General features: G+C 35.0%; 1 protein-coding gene across 1 annotated transcript in view; it reads right to left on the reverse strand.

The window, feature by feature from the left end:
* stab2 (stabilin 2) overlaps nucleotides 1–22,936 on the reverse strand; it is a 41,234-nt gene extending 18,298 nt beyond the window's left edge. The window contains exons 1-35 of the mRNA XM_055190649.2: nucleotides 22,745–22,936; nucleotides 21,841–21,968; nucleotides 20,860–20,966; nucleotides 18,092–18,177; nucleotides 17,938–18,004; nucleotides 17,743–17,838; nucleotides 17,533–17,655; nucleotides 16,317–16,513; nucleotides 16,104–16,234; nucleotides 15,890–16,023; nucleotides 13,965–14,047; nucleotides 13,751–13,894; nucleotides 13,483–13,626; nucleotides 13,350–13,412; nucleotides 12,218–12,334; nucleotides 12,081–12,131; nucleotides 11,890–11,970; nucleotides 11,541–11,693; nucleotides 11,345–11,404; nucleotides 9,270–9,383; nucleotides 9,104–9,190; nucleotides 8,303–8,414; nucleotides 8,032–8,209; nucleotides 7,859–7,952; nucleotides 7,624–7,782; nucleotides 6,072–6,167; nucleotides 5,886–5,981; nucleotides 5,727–5,774; nucleotides 5,497–5,633; nucleotides 5,182–5,290; nucleotides 4,984–5,061; nucleotides 4,815–4,904; nucleotides 2,422–2,529; nucleotides 2,203–2,334; nucleotides 1,986–2,114 (exon numbers count right to left, since the gene is read on the reverse strand). Coding sequence (XP_055046624.2) covers nucleotides 1,986–2,114; nucleotides 2,203–2,334; nucleotides 2,422–2,529; nucleotides 4,815–4,904; nucleotides 4,984–5,061; nucleotides 5,182–5,290; nucleotides 5,497–5,633; nucleotides 5,727–5,774; nucleotides 5,886–5,981; nucleotides 6,072–6,167; nucleotides 7,624–7,782; nucleotides 7,859–7,952; nucleotides 8,032–8,209; nucleotides 8,303–8,414; nucleotides 9,104–9,190; nucleotides 9,270–9,383; nucleotides 11,345–11,404; nucleotides 11,541–11,693; nucleotides 11,890–11,970; nucleotides 12,081–12,131; nucleotides 12,218–12,334; nucleotides 13,350–13,412; nucleotides 13,483–13,626; nucleotides 13,751–13,894; nucleotides 13,965–14,047; nucleotides 15,890–16,023; nucleotides 16,104–16,234; nucleotides 16,317–16,513; nucleotides 17,533–17,655; nucleotides 17,743–17,838; nucleotides 17,938–18,004; nucleotides 18,092–18,177; nucleotides 20,860–20,966; nucleotides 21,841–21,968; nucleotides 22,745–22,831 — 3,819 coding nt within the window. The 5' untranslated portion in view covers nucleotides 22,832–22,936. The remainder of the gene's footprint in view (nucleotides 1–1,985; nucleotides 2,115–2,202; nucleotides 2,335–2,421; nucleotides 2,530–4,814; nucleotides 4,905–4,983; nucleotides 5,062–5,181; nucleotides 5,291–5,496; nucleotides 5,634–5,726; nucleotides 5,775–5,885; nucleotides 5,982–6,071; nucleotides 6,168–7,623; nucleotides 7,783–7,858; nucleotides 7,953–8,031; nucleotides 8,210–8,302; nucleotides 8,415–9,103; nucleotides 9,191–9,269; nucleotides 9,384–11,344; nucleotides 11,405–11,540; nucleotides 11,694–11,889; nucleotides 11,971–12,080; nucleotides 12,132–12,217; nucleotides 12,335–13,349; nucleotides 13,413–13,482; nucleotides 13,627–13,750; nucleotides 13,895–13,964; nucleotides 14,048–15,889; nucleotides 16,024–16,103; nucleotides 16,235–16,316; nucleotides 16,514–17,532; nucleotides 17,656–17,742; nucleotides 17,839–17,937; nucleotides 18,005–18,091; nucleotides 18,178–20,859; nucleotides 20,967–21,840; nucleotides 21,969–22,744) is intronic.
* Nucleotides 22,937–23,320: the final 384 nt, after the last annotated feature.

Genomic DNA, 23,320 nt, shown 5'->3' on the forward strand with positions numbered 1-23,320 from the left:
GTTGTACAATTTTGAGAATAAAGAAATACAATTTAAAGAATAAAGTCATAACATTTCTAGAATAAATTCGTAAAATTTTGAGAATAAAGTGGTAGAATTTTGAGAATAAATTCAATATATAACAAGAATAAAGTTGTAAAATTTCGAGAATAAAGTCAATATATGACAAAAATAAAGTCAAAACATTTTGAGAACAAAGGCATAAAATTTTGAAAATTAAGTCAATATATAACGAGAATAAAGTCATAAAATTGCGAGAATAAAGTTGTAAAATTTTGAGAATAAAGTCGTAACATTTCGAGAATAAGGTCAATATATAACGAGGATATAGTTATAAAATTGCGAGAATAAATTCGTAAAATTTTAAGAATAAAGATTTACAATTTTAGGAATAAAGTCAACATATAATGAGAATAAAGTCGTAAAATTTTGAGAATAAAGTTGTAACATTTCGAAAAAAAAAGTCAATATATAACAAGAATAAAGTTGTAAAATTTCGAGAATAAATTCGTAAAATTTTAAGAATAAAGTCATAAAATTTCAAGAATAAATTCAATATATAACGAAAATAAAGTTGTAAAATTTTGAGAATGAAGTCAATATATAACAAGAATAAAGTTTTTTACATTTTAAGAATAAACTCAATCTATAATGAGAATAAAGTCGTAAAATTTGAAGAGAATAAAGTTGCAAAATTTAGTGAATAAAGTCAATATATAACAAGAATAAAGTCATAAAATTTCGAGAATAAAGTCAATATATAACGAGAATAAAGTTGTACAATTTCTAGAATAAAGTCAATATATGACAAAAATAAAGTCGTAAACTTTTGAGAATAAAGACATAACATTTTGAGAATAAAGTCAATATATAATGAGAATAAAGTCATAAAATTTCGAGAATAAATTCGTAAAATTTTAAGAAAAAAGTCATAAAATTTCAAGAATAAAGTCAATATATATCAAAAATAAAGTTGTCAAATTTTGCGAAAAAAGACATAAAACTTTGAGAATAAAGTCAATATATAATAAGAATAAAGTCGTTAAATTTCAAGAATAAATTCAAAATATAAAGAGAATAAAGTTGTAAAATTTTGAGAATGAAGTCAATATATAACAAGAATAAAGTCATAAAATTTTGAGAATAAAGTCAATATATGACAAAAATAAAGTCGTAAAATTTTGAGAATAAAGACATAACATTTTGAGAATAAAGTCTATATATAACGAGAATAAAGTCATAACATTTTGAAAATAAATGCGTAAAATTTTAAGAATAAAGTCATAAAATTTCGAGAATAAAGTCAATATATAACAAAAATAAAGTTGTAAAATTTTCAGAATAAAGACATAAAATTTGAAGAATAAAGTCATAATATTTCGAGAATAAACTCAATATATAACGAGAATAAAGTCATAAAATTTTGAGAATAAAGTTGTAACATGTTGAGAATAAAGTTGTAACATGTTGAGAATAAAGTTGTAAAATATCGAGAATAAAGTCAATATATAACGAGAATACAGTCATAACATTTTGAGAATAAAGTCGTAAAATTTCGAGAATAAAGTCAATATATAACAAGAATAAAGTCATAACATATTGAGAATTTTGACTTTATTCTCAATTTTTTTTAATTTTGACTTTGTCTGCGAAAAACTACTAATCTTGCATTATAATGACTTTAATCTCGAGATGTTTTCATTATTTTATTTTAGCTTGACCCTAATCCTCCTTGGCACCATGAAGTTGTTCCAAACTTGTATAAATGTCTTTGTTCTGCTGAATACAAAGGTAGTAAACCAAGCAAATCAAGCCATTGACTTATACTATAATAATACTATGGAAGTCAATAGTGCCCCAAATCTGCTTGATTACAAACATTGACAAATAAATTTTACAGGTTTGTAACAACTTTAGGGTAAAATAAATGATGACAGAATTGTCATTTTTTGGTGGACTATTCATTGTTAGTTGACATATTTTACCGGCATAATTGTAGTGGAAGCTTTGTCACAGCGATTGTTTGGGATGTTCAGAACAGCAGACACCACGTGGATCACTCCTTTATTGCACTCTATGTTTGTTAGGTTCACCTCAGCGTTATTCACAAACAGCTAATGAGAAAGATAAGAGAGATTATCAACATTTATGATTAGATACCTAAACTATTTGAGCATTATCATAGCAGTAACAAGAGCTTACCTTGTTATCTTGGTGGAAAATTCCCAGCTGATAAGAGAAGCCTAACATAGTATCTTTATAAAGTCCATCCACCAGCTCTTCTGCTCTTATGGTTTCATTCACAATGATGTGATACTGGGTCACATTTGAATCCTAGAAACAAGCATGCACTCGAAATCAGCATCACATACATGCAATACTGTTACAATACATAGTGTTGTGCGTCAAGTGTTTGTGTACCAGCATCTCCTTCCCCGTTCTCCTGAGGTATTCTTGGATCACGCTGTCTGTTGGGGCAAAAATGGTAAATCCAGTGGACTCCTCCAATGTATCAGTCAAGTTGTGTGTCTAAAAAATAAACACAAAGGGACACAATTCAAAAACGCAACTGATTCTTTGCACGGCAATAAATGATTTTCAAGAAAAAAATCTTAGTATTTTTGTCTTGTTTTTTTTTTTTTTTAAATATCAAAAAATTCTTAAATTAAGATGTATTTTCTTGATGAGCAAGACTACCCGGGAAAATGGGTCTAGGTTTTAGACCAGAAATATCAAATTTGAGTGATTTTGTGCATAAAACAAGCAAAAAAAAAATCTGCTATTGGATAGAATTGTTCTTGATTTTTTTTAATTTTGTGTTTAAAAAAATATTCAAGATTTTTTTGCTTACCCAATTGGCTGATTTTTTTTTTTTTTTGCTTATTTTATGCACAAAATCATTTAAATTTATATTTTTGGTCTAAATTAAAAAAAGCATCTTAATTTAAGAATTTTTAGATGTTGTAAAACAACCTACAGGACAGAAAAATCTCAGATGAGATCTCTTTAATATCGCATTTGTTTTTCCTAGACGTAAATGAGATTTAATTGAGAATAAATTTGCTCACAGATATTTATCCAGATAAAAACACCCAAAAATCTCACAAATGTCTCTATTAGAGTTTAAAAAGAGACCTCAACAAACTCATAAACTGAGCTCAGATTTGCCAAGTTTGCTATCAAAAAATACGATTAAAGATTTCAATTTGAACTTAAACATTTTACATCAGATTTACCCAAATGCATTTTACATTAATTTTACAGCTTCTTACTTTGAACTCTTTCCCCGCCAGCATTTATTTTAAGTTGCCAACCAGCGGCAGCATTTTTTTATGATTTTCACAAAAGTTTAATGCTTTCAAGAAAATGTTCTTCTTTAACTATATAAACAATATAACAAATGAAAGGAAAAAAACTTTCATCCTATATTCATTTGTTCTCTTTTTATCACCTCTCAATGTAAGTGGTTGTTTCCAGGTTTTATAAGTTGGGCCATCTGGTGGATAATAGAGGAAATATGGATTGCCGGAAAAACTCGTCATTGCCAGGGAAACGTTTTCTCTTAATTGATGAGTTTACTCGTCAATGGCGGGGAAAGTTTTAAAGAGATAGTTCACCCAAAAATAAAAATTCTGCCATCATTTACTCAATACATGTATAAATATCTTTGTTCTGCCGAACACTGAAAAATCTTTGTAAACCAGCAGATCTGGGGCACCAATGATTTCCATAGTGGGATAAAGTAATGCAGTAGGGGAGAGCAGGGGCGAAAGTACAATTTTTCAGAAAAAAAATTAATTTTCACAAAAGTTTAATGCATTCCAGAAAAATGTTTTTCTTTAAATATATAAACATATATTTATTGCAAATGAAAGAACAACAACAACAAAAAACGTTTCATCCTATCTTCATTTGTTCTTAATGAACAGTTTGTGTTACTTTTGTTTTTATTAAATATACATGACTTTGACCTCGTTAATATGTAACTGCAAACTTGGATGGATAGATACATTTTGTAATTTATCTAACAAAAAAAAAGTGAAATTACATTTCACTTTTATCAAATGTTTCAAAGCAACCAACAGTACAAACTTAAATTGTTGAGAATAAAAAAAAATTCAACAGTTTGAACACAATAAGAAAATAAAATTAAATCAAAATAGAATAATATCAATGTTCAACATATCTAACAGTATTAGCAGCGGGACAAAAGAGACAAGTGTTACCTTCGACCCCGACAGGATCTCTTCACCTTTAACCCGATTTACTTTTATTTTGAAAAACTCAGAGATGTCAAACTTTAGGATGTGTTAGAGCACTAAATAACCTGTAGATTAATCAGTACTTTACTTATCATGGTTGAAAACACCTTTCTGGATCTGGTGAGTAAATAACGCGATATTTGTCAGCTCTGTCAAGGATTGTGCACTTAAGATGCTGTCATAGTTTGAGATGCAAATGTTATCAGGGCAATCGCTTTGTTACTTTCATCCCGCGTGACTTTTGCCCTGGTTCTCCTCTACTATAGAAGTGAATGGTGCCCCAGATCTGTTCTCAGCAGAACAAAGTAATTTATGCATTTCATTTTTGGGTGAACTATCCCTTTAAATGTGTTTTAGCAATATTTGTTTCTATTCCTATTTCTCCTTAGCAACTTTACACATACATCTGAGATGATAATGAAACACAACAGAGCACTCCATCAAATCTCTGAGCTATAAAAGAGCAATAAATATTTATCCTTGTGGTCTCAAACTATGAATCTGCCCTCATTCCCAAATGAATACATATAACATCAGAGATCAGATACTTACAATAAGAGCATTGCGGTAGAGCGAGAGATCAGATCTGTGGTTCAGTACCTCCAGTAAACCCTTGCTCAGCTGTCGTTCAGAGATCAGAACCTGAAAGAGACCAACGGTGATATATTTGAACCTCTTAGTATTTTAATGTAAGACAACAATGATACTGTAAGAGTCATACTGTGTCAATAAGATGAATAAGGCCGTTCTTTGCTGGCATATCTCCATAAATGATTTTTCCTCCAGCAACAGTAGTGCTCTGAATCGAGAAAGAAAGAAAATTGATACTTTAATATAGATCATTATGCAAGTTAACACCGTCGTAGATATTAGGTTCAAGTAAATACACTGGAAATGAATTATTAATTGGTGCACTCACGTCATTGGTTGAAGAAACAGCGAGTGTTATTTTTAAAAGAGAAGTCAGTTTTGGGGAAGGGGTGGTACGAAGATCGCTCACTCGAAATATCCCAGGAACAATGTGATATCTGTGAGAACACAAATACAAAGAGTGAACAACATGAAAACCTTAAAAAATTCTAGGTTGGGTCAAAACGTGACTAACCAAGCATTGGGTTAAATTTTTATGTATGAGCCAACAATGGGTTAAAACAAACCAGCATAGGTTAAACTACATATACACTATCATTTAGCTGTTACATTTTCTTCAAAGTTTATTAATAAATGTTCTTACTTAATAAGACTTGGAAGGTTACTGCGGGACAGCCAGAAGTCTTGGTCATCTTGACTCATCTTTTCTATCGCTTGAGCCGATGGTACAAAAAGAGTCAAATTCGCAGCATCTGATAGCAGGTCAGAAAGATCTGCTTGCTATGAAAAAAGATTATTACATTAAAATGAATATATAAATATGATTAAATAGTAATCATTAAATATACTTCAATGATTCAAAGTTGAACTTACGGTGAGCCATTTGTTAAATTCTTGGAGTTCGGGGTTTGTTGTCACCTCCTACAAAGACAGCAAACTTTATAATAATGCCCTTTACAGTAAAATCATAGTTTGTATTTAGTTGGTTGGTCCGTAACTCTGTATAATCTCATTAGAAAATCTCATATATACCTGTTGAAGAGATCCATAACAGATGTTTCCATCACCGATATAATCGTCCTCACAAACACACTGCCATCCATCCTGATCCCGGAACTGACAGGTGGCCTACAAGAATCATAAACAAATGACTGAACGCATCTGATGTGAATGCATACGTGCACATCTGTGTGTTAAAGTGTGTGTGCAGGTGTTTACCAGGTAATGACATCCACCCTTCTCTTGCACGCACTGATTGATGGCTTCACATTCGTTTCCATTGCCGTGGTAACCGTTTTTACAAGCACAGTCACTCTGGTGACAAATGTCAAAGAATTACTAACTTAGTGGATGGATGAAGGGATATTATAGGATCAGAAATATAATAATCAAATGAAATAGATGAAAAATGGATAGATGAAAAAAGAAATGGCTACATGTTGAGGATATACTAATAGTATAGAATCATGAACTGAATGAATGAATATTGCGGATATATTTTTGACCACATAGATACAAAGATAGGTCAACAAATGAACAGAAAATTGGATGAATGGATGGATGAACAAACCGACAGAACATTTTATGAATGGTTGATTGGATGGATGAACAGAAAATTGGATGCATGGATGGATGGATGGATGGATGAATGAATAAATGAACAGAAAATTGGATAAAGGAATAGATAAACAAAAAAATTGATAGACGGATGTATGAACAGAAAATTTGATGAATGATGGATGGATGAACATAAAATTGGGATGGATGGGTGGATGAACAGAAACAGTGCGGACGGACGGAAAATGTTATGAATGGATTGTTGGATGGATGAACAGATAATTGGATAGATGGATGGATGGATGGATGGAAAGAAAATTGGGATGGATGGATGAACAGAAAATTAGGATGGATGGTTGGATGAATAGAAACAGGATGGATGGACAAACCGACAGAACATTTTATGAATGGTTAATTGGATGGATGAACAGAAAATTGGATGCATGGATGGATGGATGAATAAATGAACAGAAAATTGGATAAAGGAATAGATGAACAAAAAATTTGAAAGACGGATGGATGAACAGAAAATTTGATGAATGATGGATGGATGAACAGAAAATTGGGATGGATGAACATAAAATTGGGATGGATGGGTGGATGAACAGAAACAGGGCGGACGGACGGAAAATGTTATGAATGGATTGTTGGATGGATGAACAGAAATTTGGAATGGATGATTATTGGATGGTTGATTATGAACAGATAATTGGATAGATGGATGGATGAACAAATAAGATTGATGGATGGATGAATGAACAGAAAATTGTATGAATGATGGATGGATGGATAGAAAATTGGGATGGATGGATGAACAGAAAATTAGACAAATGGATGGATGAACAAATAAGATTGATGGATGGATGAATAAATGAACAGAAAAGTAAATGGATTGATGAACAGAAAATTAGATGAATGGATGGATAGACAGAAAACTAAATGGATGGATGAATACATAAATATATCCACAGCATTCGTTCATTCGCCATATTATTTTTTATGACCACACAGACACAAAGATTAATGAATGGATCATTCATGAAATCACTGATAGATGGATGGATGGATATATTTATGGCCAGACAAAGACAAACATTGAATGAATGGATGAATGTATGGATGAATAGATTAAGGAATAATTGAATTGATATATGAATGGGAAGATGAATGAATGAAAGGATGGCAAACAGATGAATGTTTGAGTCTCTCTCACCTGTCCTGGGCCCACATAGATGCAGGTAGCGTTTGGGTGACACCGTCCTCTGGATGGATCCAGACAGTTATTGATGGGCTGACACTCGTCTCCATCCTCTCTCCACCCGCTCAGACACTGGCACGTATGTGTGCCCAGACCCGTCTTTATGCATTTGGCCTGAGGATCAAGAATTAACATGAGAGATACAGTAACATCATCACAACACAAACACACACACATGCATCTGACTTACATTGACACTGCAGCCTCCACGATACGGCAAAGCACAGGGATCTTTCTCCACGCACATGAAACCATCACCTTTAAAACCAGGTTTACACACGCATCTAATAGAAAACAACACCGACACGTCAGATCGTATATCACGACATGAAAGATTTATATGGATGAAGGTGAAACACTTACGCAAAGGCTCCATTATTGGATACGCAGTCCGCATGGGCGTGGCACGGCTGGTTGGGTCCACACGGCCGGGTTTGCTGTTCACAGAACTCTCCAGTATATCCGTCTATACAAGAACCCTCCTTACATTTACCGCTGGCCTCCGGACGATTATCACAGACACCATGTATGCATCCACAGGCTGGAGTTAGGGAGGGGCGAGAAGATAAGTGTGTTACTAACCTGATAAAATACATTTCAATTCACATTTCAAAGAGGAAAAATGAATTCATACTTTTGTCACAAGACAGGCCGTATTTGTTAGGGTTGGCACAGTACTGGCAGCGCGAGCCTTTGAAATTGGGCTCGCATTGGCATGTGCCGTTTCCATCCATGCCCTCAAAACACTACAAAGTAAAGACATGGTCATGATTTTATAACCACAATGATGGAAAACGGATTTTGCTCTTTTCTGTAACTTAAGATGTGCACGGCACCAGCGGCTGGCAATAAACTCTACGGCAGATCCGGGCCGAAGTCGGCAGCTCCGGTGCAGATTAAACCAGTGTCTATTCAGCATAGTAATGCTATCTAATTCAGTGGTTTTCAAACTGGGGGGCCGCGAGATGGTTCCAGGGGGGCCCCAGTTTTATGACATTTTATGAAATACATTAATTTATCATGAATGCTGTGTAATTAAACCTAAAAAAATAAGGCTACTAACCAAAAGCACTACCTTTTTGTATAATTTAATGTTTTTTTTATTAAAATATTGATCATTTACGGAGAGGACAACCAGAATTAAGAACGCCTCCTCACAACCTCAGTGAAAAAGATGTGAGACACGGTGACAAAGCCGCTGGTGGTGTGCACACAGCATTAGTGAGCTGCTTTTCTTTAGTAAGCATAAAAATACACAAACCTGGGAAATACTGGCTAAAATAAAAATAAAAAAATTTAATGAACACTTTTTTCTGTAAAAAAGGAAATTGACTTATTTTTTACTCAGCATATTGCTCCTTTGTGAAGCATACAGTGCATCCAAAAAAAATTTCAATAGGTTTTGAAATGAAGCAATTGTGCGTGACGGGTTTACCTTGCCATGAGAAGAACAGGGGGCAATATAACCACCTGGGCATGGGGAACAGTCTGGTCCGAAAAAACCCTTGCAGCAGAGACGGGTCTAAATGGCACAGACAGCAAATGAAGACTTTATTTATAGGCTCTGACTGAGTTTTGACATTGTTGAAACTGATACTCACCGTCTTTGTTTCATTGCAGAAGTAAGAACAGCCAGCGGTGAGCAATGGTATATCTGGTAGACCAGGGACATATGGTCGTCTTATCCTATACGCACAGTTTTTCAGGGTTGTATTCTGTTAAGAAGAAAGCAATGTGGTGACAAAAACAAAACGGGAAAAAAATCATTTTTGCTGTTTACAATTTTCTTTAGATCTGTAATGTACTGTTTAAAAACAACTGGTGTTGCAAAGCAATGCAATGCAATATGAAAATGCAATGAAATGTAATATGAAAACGCAATGAAATGTAATATAAAAATGCAATGCAATGCAATGTAATATGAAAATGCAATGCAATGTAATGTGAAAACGCAATGCAATGCAATATGAAAATGCAATGCAATGCAATATGAAAATGCAATGAAATGTAATATGAAAACGCAATGAAATGTAATATAAAAATGCAATGCAATGCAATGTAATATGAAAATGCAATGCAATGCAATATGAAAATGCAATGAAATGTAATATGAAAACGCAATGAAATGTAATATAAAAATGCAATGCAATGTAATATGAAAATGCAATGCAATGCAATATGAAAATGCAATGAAATGTAATATGAAAACGCAATGCAATGTAATATGAAAATGCAATGCAATGTAATGTGAAAACGCAATGCAATGCAATATGAAAATGCAATGCAATGCAATATGAAAATGCAATGCAATGCGATCATAATATGAAAATGCAATGAAATACAATATGAAAATGCAATGCAATGCAATGTAATGTGAAAACGCAATGAAATACAATATGAAAATGCAATGCAATGCAATATGAAAATGCAATGCAATGTGATCATAATATGAAAATGCAATGAAATGTAATATGAAAACGCAATGAAATGTAATATAAAAATGCAATGCAATGCAATGCAATATGAAAATGCAATGTAATGTAATATGAAAATGTAATGCAATGTAATGTGAAAACGCAATGCAATGCAATATGAAAATGCAATGTAATGTAATATGAAAATGCAATGCAATGTAATGTGAAAACGCAATGCAATGCGATCATAATATGAAAATGCAATGAAATGTAATATGAAAACGCAATGCAATGCAATCATAATATGAAAATGCAATGCAATGCAATATGAAAATGTAATGCAATGTAATATGAAAATGCAATGCAATGTAATATGAAAATGCAATGCAATGCAATATGAAAATGCAATGCAATGCGATCATAATATGAAAATGCAATGAAATGTAATATGAAAACGCAATGAAATGTAATATAAAAATGCAATGCAATGCAATGTAATATGAAAATGCAATGCAATGTAATATGAAAATGCAATGTAATGTAATATGAAAATGCAATGCAATGTAATGTGAAAACGCAATGCAATGCAATATGAAAATGCAATGTAATGTAATATGAAAATGCAATGCAATGTAATGTGAAAACGCAATGCAATGCGATCATAATATGAAAATGCAATGAAATGTAATATGAAAATGCAATGCAATGCAATCATAATATGAAAATGCAATGCAATGCAATATGAAAATGTAATGCAATGTAATATGAAAATGCAATGCAATGTAATATGAAAATGCAATGCAATGCGATCATAATATGAAAATGCAATGAAATGTAATATGAAAATGCAATGAAATGTAATATGAAAACGCAATGCAATGCAATCATAATATGAAAATGCAATGCAATGCAATATGAAAATGCAATGCAATGTAATATGAAAATGCAATGTAATGTAATATGAAAATGCAATGCAATGTAATGTGAAAACGCAATGCAATGCAATATGAAAATGCAATGTAATGTAATATGAAAATGCAATGCAATGTAATGTGAAAATGCAATGCAATGCGATCATAATATGAAAATGCAATGAAATGTAATATGAAAACGCAATGCAATGCAATTATAATATGAAAATGCAATGCAATGCAATATGAAAATGTAATGCAATGCAATGCAATGATTGCATTAAAATATAATATTTAAATAGTGCAAATATATTTAGATTTTGCTTAACAAGATTTATTAAACACTCTCACCATTGGTTCACCAGTAGGACAAGCATATTTGGAGGGACGCGTACAGCTAATACATAGACCCTGTAACAAATAGAGTTAATACAAACACTTATAGCACACTAACAAGAGAAAGTCTGTCCTTGTTTGAAAGACCAAACTACAGCTTTAGAAAAGGACCGAATCAGTTCTGTGTTTTTTGTGAAAGTGGAGGTCTTACCTTATAAACATTATTTTCTGTGATGTCACAGCGATGTGGTAGGATGGGCTCTATGGATGCGGGAATCAGAAGCCCCTCCACTGACTGGAGATAACCATTATGTGCCACAACATCCAGTTCCAGTAATAAGTGGCCATTCACCAGCATTTGGCCCTGTATGTGTTCACAATCAGAAATTAATTCAATGACATACTTTGAAGAAACTGCAATTTGATTGAATACAGCACAATGGTTGTAAAAATCATTCAGTGCATGCAAAATTGTCATCTCAGACCTCTATGCTTGGCTCTTGAAAAGGTTTTATTCATCGCTCTATATCAGTTCAATATAATAAACTAAAAGTACTCACAGCAGCAGTTACGTTAAAAGTCAGGACCTGGTTGGCCACGCTCACAGCATCAGAGTTTGACGCGATGAAGCTGGCATCCAACTGTGTACAGATGTATGCATCATATAAAAGATAAGATATAGTCAATGATTAAGATATAACAAACATATCCACACAAACATGAGATGTGAAACACACACACACACACAAACCTTGGAATACGACAAGTGATTGCGCAATAGTTCAGATAGTTTTGTCTTACCCTAAAGTGGGAGAAATAAAAAACAAAATCTACATGATGCACAAAGAGAATGCAATTTATAAAAACTAAATGGTATATTTATTGCACCTCTTCAGATGTAAGGAAGTCTAAATAGCCAGCCTTCAGTGAGGTAAATGCAGTATTTGTGGGAGCAAACAGAGTAAAGGGTCCCGATCCTTTTAAATCAGATGCCATGTCGGTTTTCTGAGAAACACAAAAATCTATTTTAGGATTTTAAATCATTTGAATGGACTGATTCATGTATTTGAAATTAAAGGATGGCACATAGCATGCTTACTATGGCCACGTTAGAAATATTTGCCCATGATCTGAATCAAACAGATCTGGGGCACCATTCACTTCCCTAGTATAATTTTTTCCTACTGTGTAAGTGAATGGGGCCTCAGATCTGTTTTGTCACAAACGTTCTTTAGAATATCTTCATTTGTGTTATTATACAGGTTTGCAACTACACAAGGGTTAGTAAATGAACCAAAAACATTTCTTTGATCAAAAAATATGTATATTTAAATATATTCTAATTAAATACATTGTGTAGAAAGTAAAGCTTAATTGAATATATTTTTGAATTTGAAAATATATTTAGTTTTAACCTTTAATAATTAACATTTCAAACGTATTTTAGGGTCAATAAATAGATTTCTAATTTTACAATCCATACGGCAAAAAATATCTTTCTCCTGGCCAAAATATAAAAGTTTGTTTAAAAATATAAAGTATATTTTTGCAGTTTTAATTTTTTAAAACCTGTTATGTTTACAGGCTTGTAAAACGTTTTTCTTCCAGTGCAACTTATAAAAAATATTTCAACACTTTAAAAATGTCTGGGTTATTTTTTGACCCATAATGGATAAATATTGGACAGGACAAATGCTGGGGTAAAAATACTCAATGTTGGGTTATTGTTATGCAACCAGCAGTTTGGTTAAATTTTAACTCAGTGGTGGGTTCTGTCCAATATTTACCTATTATGGGTCAAAATTAACCCAGTCATTTTTAAAGTGAAAACACACAAAAAAAGCCAAAAAAATATATTGATGAAAAATGCATTTTTGTAAACTTATTTCAAAATATATTTCAGTATATATATATATATTTGCCGATTTTTGTATACATTTGAAAATATATATACATTTTTGCTGTATGGGAATATACATTTTTCTGTGAACTATCCCTTTCATTTCTGATTTTTGTTTACCTCAAGCAGAGACTTAAACTGAGAGAACTTTCCATTTTTTGAGAGAATCTCAAACAGGTCGCCCTAAAAACAAAAAACAAAGTTACCTATAAACAACCTCAATTTTTATCTTCACATCTTCATCTTCACAAACCTCTTGTTCGCCTATTACAGTAGAAGGGACGGCATCCATTAATTTATCAACCAAATGTATAATTCCATTGGAGGCAAAGATGTCTGGCTCCACAACCGCCGCTTTCTTACGACTTCCGTAGAGACGGATTTTGATCTGCTTGACCTTCGAAATAAAAGTGTTAAATTTCAAACAGAATCTGAAACATAAACAGGCTTTGGATATTTCAGAAACTAAGCTCATGATGATTCTGATGTTGTATCCTGCATCTGCAAATGTAATCACATACATCTGTCAGGGATTCGCCAGCCTTGCCAGTTAAAGTGTAGTATAGGATTCCCTTCTTCAGAGATTCAAAGTTCACCTCTCCTGCCACCATGTGCAGCTTAACGAGATATTGCGCTTTCGACTCATCGACCAGCAGGGTTTTTACCTGGAAGGGAAAAGTGTTGTTAATATGTGGGTTTATGTTTGTGTGGATGTGTTTGTGTTGCCCCACTTACAGATGTGCCTTTAAAAGCCTTGTTCACCGGCACAAACACGGTAAACGGTCCTTGGGAGGACAGAGGCCATGACATGGTTTTATCTGAAACAACATGAAAGATACAGAAGAGTCAACCATTGGTTGAATTGTGACTTAAACTGCAATTCATTGACTGTCCACTAGAGGCTGTCTCCAAATTTTGAGCAAAAAGCTGAGATAATTAAGGACTTTTGTAAAAGATTAGATTCAGATTGATCCTCAAAACACACACACACGGACACGTTTTATAAGTTGCGGAAGTGCACATAGCAGTATTCCAAAAAGCCGAACATACTCGTCAGTGGCAGGGAAGCGTTTTCTCTTAATTGACAAGATAACTTAAAAGAGTTAAAGTTCTGCATAATAAAGGGCGTGGCCACTCGAGTGATGGGTGAACTGCCACTGCTGTCTCTACCGTCATGTTAGGCAGGCTTAACTGAGTTTCAGCACCAGCCCCTTCAGCTTCACCCACCTCCCGCCTCCTTACCCACTTAACCCACTTTTCGGTGACGCGATGCCAAGATGGCGACGGCAGGTCCCGCCAACTGCTTCTTTAAAAAAGCTCTTCACAAACCTGCGAGTGACATCACGGACACTACATCCATATTTTTACAGTCTATGGTCTGCATACGTGAAAAGTGATGTACATGTATGCTTTGTTAATTCACCAAAAACAAAATAAAAGCATGCACATCGACGTTAAATGGGTGTTCGACCAAAAAAAGTGATAAAATAAAATAAAATAATAATTATAGTCTATCATTAACCCTCACACACACACACACACACACACATATATATATAAATATATATACATTTTAATGACACAAATAATATATCATTGTTTTTGTCTACTTTCCATCTATACATTAATGCTGTGTTTTGGGAGATATGAAGTACTTTTATACCTGTTTACCACTAAATTTCTCAACTACACCATTAGCTTGCATGTAAATATCAAATTTTTATGAGAAATTAACATAAATTATTATCTAAATTGTTTTTAGATATTGATCTAGATGCTATGTGTTGAAGTTGGCCATCTGCTGGTTAGAAAAAAACATAAAAGAAGTTTAGGAAATAAATAATTTTGACCAGCAGAGGCTCATAGAGACCCATTCATTTCACTGGATGAGGCAACTGCTCACATCACTACTTTAGTGATACATTTTGTGCATTTATGTTTATATAAACAGTAGAAAGGACATTCAAATAAATATTATTTCAAATAGAAGACGTTTTTGTAGTTTTTGATGCATTTTGAAATGTTTTTACATGTTTGACTGAATGTAAGTGTGTGTGTGTGTGTGTGTGTGTGTGTTAATGCGTGTACATGTGTTTGTGCGCATGTGTGATTGAAAATATATTTTCTATATTGCAATTGTGCTCTAGTACCGGGCCTTCTTTTCTGTGTTGAAATTTTCAGATTTATTCTGGATGAATTGATTTTTTTTGACAAATGCCAAGTTTTTGCATTTCCCATTCATTTTCAATTAGGGTAATTTTGACCCCAAAGGGCCTCTTTTGGTAATTTTTTTCTAAATTGACAGATAATCTAGAAAAGTCACAAAAACTATAATTAAATAAGTAACTATTATAAAACTTAAATTTGTTAACTAAAGAAAAGTGGCTTGGGGGTCATTTTGACCCCGACGGACTTATAATGGTTAAAAATGTTTTGATACTTTGGGAGGTTTGGTGTGCCGACCAAAATCTGTTTATATCTTTAATGCTTTGTGAAATGAAAATATCCTGTAGCTCAGTGGTAAAACATTGCATTAGCAAAGCAAATGTTTGTAGGTTCAATCCAACACAAACTGTACTGCTGAAATGTAAGTCGCATTAAAATAAAATGCATGAATGCAAATTTCTTAGTGCAAGTAATGATAAAGGAATTTGACTTACCGAAAAGTGTTATGGCACTGGAAAGTTGACCTGTCCATTCCCCACCTGGCTTTGAATTAAGTTCTTGCAACTGCTGGATTATATTACCGAGGCATATCTTCCCATTCCCAATAAAACCATCACGACACTTACACCTGGAAAAAGACGTCAATGTTAAAATCTAAACGAGCCGTTTGTGATTCTGTGAGAAAGTATTAAAAAACAACAGTCTTACTCGACTGTTCCTGGTTCTGCAGTGGTACAGGTGGCGTGTTTATGGCAGGAGTCGGGTTTGCACACATCTTTAATACTGCAGCCCTTTCCTTTGACAAACTTCTCGAATCCCTCCAAACACTCACAGTGAGCCTTTGACAGAAAAAATTTACAACGAGGGATGGAAACAAAATGCATTTGAATGGTTTGCATATTTTAACACACATACACCCACCTTTCCAGGGCCGTCATACACGCAGTGTGTAGAGCTCGATGTACAGTTGCCCAAGTTAGTTTGGCAGGGATCGATTGGCATGCAGACACGTCCATCACCACTGTAGCCTTCTGTGCAGGTGCAGACGTGCTGGTTTGGTCCTGTATGCTCACACGCTGCATTTGCATGGCACACGGCTCTTGAGCAGGGATTAATTGCTGCATGAAAAATGCGACAGAAACCAAGAAATCCATTTTGAGGGTTTATACAAATTTTTGGCGTGTCAAATGCTTATTCTCCTCGTACCACCAAATAGGTTATCATGGTTCATCGGCATCAAAAAATAATAAGGGACAAGCACTTTAATAACTTTCAACAGGAAATACAGCAACATGTTCACATCTTATCATCAATAATACCACTGTAGATCAAGACACTACACTGGTCTTCGATTGTTTGGGTAAAAAATGGACAAACTCAACTGCTGGTTTAAATAAACCTCCCTTTCTTGCCCAGAGAGCAGACGACTCTGGCCCGGATCTGCACCGAAGTTGTCTGCTGTCTGGCCAAAAAAGTCCCCATATCTGAGCCAACCATGAGTTAAAAAAACTGAGCCATTTGGGTTGTATAGGTACAGTAGATTTTAACCCACCGATTGGGTTTGTCCATATATTACCCAATCATGTTTAAATCATAGGCGGGGGCCAGGGGAGGCACTGCCCGCCCAGACTATAGCCAATTATTATTTTGTCTGCGCTATTAATGAAATAGAAATAAGAGAATTCATACTTTACTTGTTTAATCTTAATATATATGTGGGTACACTACTGTAGGTAACTTAAGGCTAAAATAGTTTTAATTAATTTACACCATATTTAACTCTTTCCCTGCCAGCGTTTTTTTTTAAGTTGCCAGCCAGCATTTTTCATGATTTTCACAAAAGTTTAATGCCTTCCAGAAAATGTTCTTCTTCAAATATATAAACAAACAACATAGCAAATAAAAGAACAGACCCTCTGCTTTCAAAAAAAAAAAAACTTTTCATCCTACCTTCACTAGTTCTCTTTTTATCACCTCTCAAATAAGGGAAGGTTTCTTCAAAAACACCCAATTTTATCTCGTCAATGGCGGCGAAAGAGTTAAAAACCATGAAGCCGCACTCTCTCGCTAATCTGAAAGTATGTACCCCCCAAGCACAAATGCAAAACTCTGCCTATGGTTTATATGAAGTACTCACATGTACAACTGACTCCATCGCCTTGATAACCAGGTTTGCACTTGCACACAAGCTGGCCTGTTGAAATTTCCTCGATGCAGCGAGCATTTGGTCCACATCGTAAAGAAGCACAGGCTGGGAGCTCTGGATAAAGAAAATAATTTATCTGTCATTCTCATTTAAATCTCTGTGTATATCAATTAAACTTAAAGCCTCGGCTAAAAATCTTACCTCGGCTGCAGTCTACACCTGTGTATCCAGAAAGACACGTGCACTGCCCTGTGCCTTTTATTCCGCTGTCACACAAGCCATGCTTGCATTGGCACACTATGAAAAAATAAAGCATGTTTTTGACTCTGATGCTGATTAAAGATGCACAATGTATGGAGTAAGACAGATTTTGTCAAAAATTTGGTGGCTTCTCACCGTTGCTGCATGTTTGTCCGTATAAATTCTCTCTGCAGTCCTCACAAGCTGTTCCCACAAAGTTTGGCTACAAATTCATTAAGAGAGATTTATTGGGAGGTCTGTAACAGTGTGCATAAGTCTGAGAGAGCAGAAAAATAAGTGGGGTGCTTACCTTACATGTGCATGTTCCATTACCACCTATACCATCAGAACACATGCCATTATTACTGCAGGGAGTCCCAGCTGATCCTGGACACTCTAAAGAAGGAAAATAGTTGAGATAAAGATGTGGAAATGAAACGGAAGCTCGAAAAAAAGGACACTTTTAATTCAACTAGTAAATAAAAATACAAATATAAACATTTTAACCAATCAGATTCACAACTTGAAGATGTCAATCATAGATTGAATTTTTAAAACTTTTTATTAAATTAAGTTTTACAATGAGCATCCTTTACTGTAAACCAATATAAGAAGTTCTGTATGTTTGGTGAAACTGATCTGAAATAAGAACTTCGGTCAGACTGATCTGACTTCAGCATGACGTCAGCTAAGACTGTACAAGACTGATGTCAGCTAAGACTGACTAAGACTGATGTCAGCTAAGACTAACTAAGACTGACGTCAGCTAAGACCAATGCCAGCTAAGACCGATTAAGACTGACGTCAGCTAAGACTACCAAAGACTGAAGTCAGCTAAGACCAATGCCAGCTAAGACCGATTAAGACTGACTTCAGCTAAGACTACCTAAGACTGAGGTCAGCCAAGACCAATGCCAGCTAAGACCGATTAACACTGTCGTCAGCTAAGACTACCTAAGACTGATGTCAGCTAAGACTACCTAAGACTGACGTCAGCTAAGACCAATGCCAGCTAATACCGATTAAGACTGATGTCAGCTAAGACCGTCATCAGCTAAGACAGATTAAAACTGATGTCAGCTAAGACCGACTTAGACTGAAGTCAGCTAAGACTGACTAAGACTAACATCAGCTAAGACTAACTAAGACAGACGTCAGCTAAGACCGATTAAGATTGACGTCAGCTAAGACCGATTAAGATTGACGTCAGCTAAGACCGATTAAGACTGACGTCAGCTAAGACCAACTAAGACTGACGTCAGCTAAGACCGATTAAGATTGACGTCAGCTAAGACCGATTAAGATTGACGTCAGCTAAGACCGATTAAGACTGACGTCAGCTAAGACCGACCTCAGCTAAAACTAACTAAGACTGACGTCAACTAAGACTGACGTCAGCTAAGACTAACTAAGACTGACGTCAGCTTAGACCAATTAAGACTGACGTCAGCTAAGACCGACCTCAGCTAAGACCGACCTCAGCTAAAACTAACTAAGACTAACGTCAACTAAGACTGACGTCAGCTAAGACTAACTAAGACTGATGTCAGCTAAGACCGATTAAGACTGATGTCAACTAAGACTGATCTGAAGTTATTGAGTTTGGTTGGGTCTGATTTGAAAGCAGAGGTTTTGTGTGATTTATCTAAGATCAGTGTGTTTGCTAAGACTGATCTAAGGTCAGTGTGTTTGCTAAGACTGATGTAAGGTCAGTGTGTTTGCTAAGACTGATCTGAGGTCTGTATGTTTGATTCGACTGATCTGGGCTCAATAAGTTTTCTAGAGTGTGTTTTGAAAGCAGATATTTGGTGTGATTGATATGATGTCTGAGGCTGATCTGAGGACAGTGTATTTGAGTTGTCAGATCATGGTTGGATGAGGATGTGAGTTAGCAGAGTTTCTCTGCCCTTCAAACAGACCCTCACTGACCCTCACTCTTCCTTTCCTTCCCGTCATTCTCACTTAGTCTGAACACTCAGTCCTGACAAAATCCCTGACAAGATCAAAGCATTCCCAGCAAAACCAGCTTAAACCAGTAACACCCCATCCAAGCTCCTACACCATTTTGGAGCTGCAAAACCTTACCGTACATCTCAGCACAGGTCATGACAAAGAAAACTACGCATGTGTCAGATTTTACATTTTCATAATGCTGACCGTCTTACTGACTCAAGGGTCAAACCATTTAACCCTTGAGAAACAATGCAGGAAGTTCTGCTGATAACAGACCAAAGACAACAGACGGTAACTTAAGCGCTTGACTCAGCTAACTCATAGTGGGGTCTGTTTATGTGCTGACATACAAAGGAAGTTCTGGAAATGAGACATCCAGTGCCTGTTGGTCAGCACATTCCAATGGTCCATCGGTACAGGACTGCCATATCCCTCATGTTGGGAAGGAAATCTGCAAATCTCTTGTTTAACAAACTTCCTTCCATCATCACACATTCATACATGTTAAAAGTGAAAGAGTACACATCTTAAACATCTGTGCCTTTATTGTGGAAGGCCACATATACAGGATTTACATCCCTAGTCACAAAATTCCGAAAGGAATGTCAGCGGAATTTCTATCATAATTTGGCAAGAAAAGGATCTTGTTGGGATCAAACAAAAATCCTTTAGGAGTTCTCGAAGAACCACAAAAGATCCTGCTGGATAAACGGACATATCCGTTTATTTTTTACTCTAGATTTTCAGTTTATCCAGTAAGATCGGAATAATATATTTTTCACTAGATCCCAGGTGTAACTCTCCTTCCTCTTGTTTGTGTTTTAAACTTTGTTAGTGGTCGCATCGGAGAGTAGTTCCTGTACAACTCTTCCGATCAAAATATTCCCTCAGTGTCACTTGTCTTCCTCAAAAATAAAGGAAATACCAAAATGCCATTTAAAATGTGTAAAAATCGGATAAGGACATGGAAAAATAATCATTAACGATCACTTTTGAGCCATCTACATCTGCTTCAAGAGCTTATTGATGTCATAGTTTATTATTATTATTTTTATTTTTAAACAAAATACCACAACAAATTAATGAAACTTCCTTCATTTTTTAAAATGAAAACACCAAACTTACCAATGCAGTCATTCCCCCAATAACCAGGACAGCACTGAGGCTCCACCGTGTCTTTAATACACACAAACGAACAGCCTGGAAAACTTATAGCGGCTGTGACTGAATACCTAAATACAAAAAGACAGATGATTGTATTATTATTGTCTCTGAAATCAGATAGCATAACCTTAGTTTAAGCACGCGGAAAGGATAACGGCAATATTAACATGTCAAAAGTTGGCGATTTAGTATTAAATTCAAAAGAATTCAACATTGACTTTACATTAAGCCAGTGGTATTATCTAATGGGGCGTACACACCAAACGCGAATTTAACGATTTGCGCGAGTAGATTACATACAAAGTCAATGGAAAGACCCGAATAGACGCAAACTCACGTAGGGCGATGCTATTCGCCTCAAACGCGTCTTCGCGCAAGTGGAAAATATTCAACTCATGCGAAAATTCGAAGTTAAATCCCACAAATAATCTAGACCGAGGAAAGCAATGCTTCGCGTTTGGTGTATATAAAATTTAACACTTAATACTAACTCTTTAAAAAACCTTTCAGGAAATTCAGCTTTCATTAGGATGTTGGTGCAAATTTAAATGTTAAATAGTAATATATATATATTAGTTTATTTATTTATAAATGTTTCGAATGTGCGGATTAACCAGCAAGCAATTTAACGTTTAAAAGCACCCAATAGCCGTCCAAAACACAGCGAAAGCAGCTAGACTAAAAAGGCAAAATCTGGGCTGTCCGTGAAAATTGAATAAGCCCCAAAAATAATAAAATAAAATAAATTATTAAATGAAACCAAACACCATGTAATCGCCGTTGACTTTGTTTACATAATGTTATTTTGGTTAAAATCACATTCAAACCAAATTCAAGTTTTAGATGTGGGTTACTCATAGGGTCTAGTTAACCTACTGTAAATGATGGCTATTGGTTGCTGTTAACTTGTTAACGTGTAAGTAAACACACACACAAAATCACCTGCAGTCCTTGTTGCTCTTCCCAGGTGACTTCTTGTTGTATCCACTGGGACAATTCATGAGAGATGACAATGAGCAGGAATGACATTCGGATTTTGTCACCACCTGGATGATTTTATCGCAGCGGTTCTGATAGACACCAAAACACACACATGATGTTAGAAAAGCATTATATATGTACATTCTGCATTTATTTTGGCTAGAAGTGGGTTACTCATAGCTGGACTATATCAGGTGTATAGGCGGTGAAATGACGTCTATTGCTTGCCGAGCTTCCTCATGACAACATTGAATTTCTTGAAAAACCAATAGTCGAAAAGCACGCTGGATCTTAACACCCGTCACTGATTTTCCAAGGAGATTTACCTGACTTGACTTCCCTGCAATATTTTCAAAAACGAGTGGATGTCCAACTACTAACGGGGGAAGTTTGAATGGATGAATTGTTTTTGGTTTGTGTGTCTTGAAGGGTCACAGCAAGCACACAGATGTTTAAGACTCTAACCACAGAAAAGTAAACATGCTGTAATTAAATATAGAGAGCAGCTCCTTTACTGGACAATAACATTTTACCTACAGTACAGAAGAGTAATTACGACGATTTTCCGAGGAAACGGATACAAACATCATTTAGGAAGAAACTACATGTTTGTTTTTCTGTGCCAGCCTGTTGCCTGCCATACATAAACATATGTGAACTAGTAGAGAGCTAAAGATCGTTTTGCTTTTGAGCGATTAACCTAGAAAAAAAAACATGCATCTGTATGAAATGCCAGACATCTTGTGTCAATAAATACATATTATAGTACAAATCTATACACCATTGCTACACATTATTCATAACTCTTTCACAATTTATACCCATTAAATTGATATTAGGTGCATGCATGGTGTATGATTCTCACCTGTGATGTTGCAGCAGTCATCCAGAGGATCTCAGTTCCCATCAGCAGCAGCAGACATCCATGAATCGAGTTTAATCTGAACTCCATGGTACTCAGAGTGTTTATTTCTCTATCTCTCGCTGTCTGAGAGGTTTCTCCACGGACTGTGGCCGCACGCGTTGGCCTTCTGCCTTTTCAACAATCCCTCCCTCTCTTCTTTCCTGTACCACAGAGAGTCAGAGGGCAAAATCTAATTCCCTTTTATTCCTGGACACATCCATACATATATAGCACACGCACAGATTTAGCTTTTTCTCGTTAATTTCAGCCTATATGACACAGCAGTTTATTAGAAAAACTATAATGCATGATAAAGCACGAGTCTCCAACCTTTTTGTGAGCAAGGGCTACCACAATTAATGGGCTACCTTTTTGATATAGTCTATTTAAAACCTTTTTGTTTTACTTGTTGATATGTTAATATGTGGGTGATTCTCACGAAACCATTGAAACACCACGGCACTAATGATTTTAGCTTTAAAATGTGTAATATAGTAACATTAAAAAGCATCAGAATTAACACAATACTGTGTTCTA

Source organism: Misgurnus anguillicaudatus, chromosome 1 (genome assembly GCF_027580225.2).
Source record: "Misgurnus anguillicaudatus chromosome 1, ASM2758022v2, whole genome shotgun sequence".
Lineage (NCBI taxonomy): Eukaryota > Metazoa > Chordata > Actinopteri > Cypriniformes > Cobitidae > Misgurnus > Misgurnus anguillicaudatus.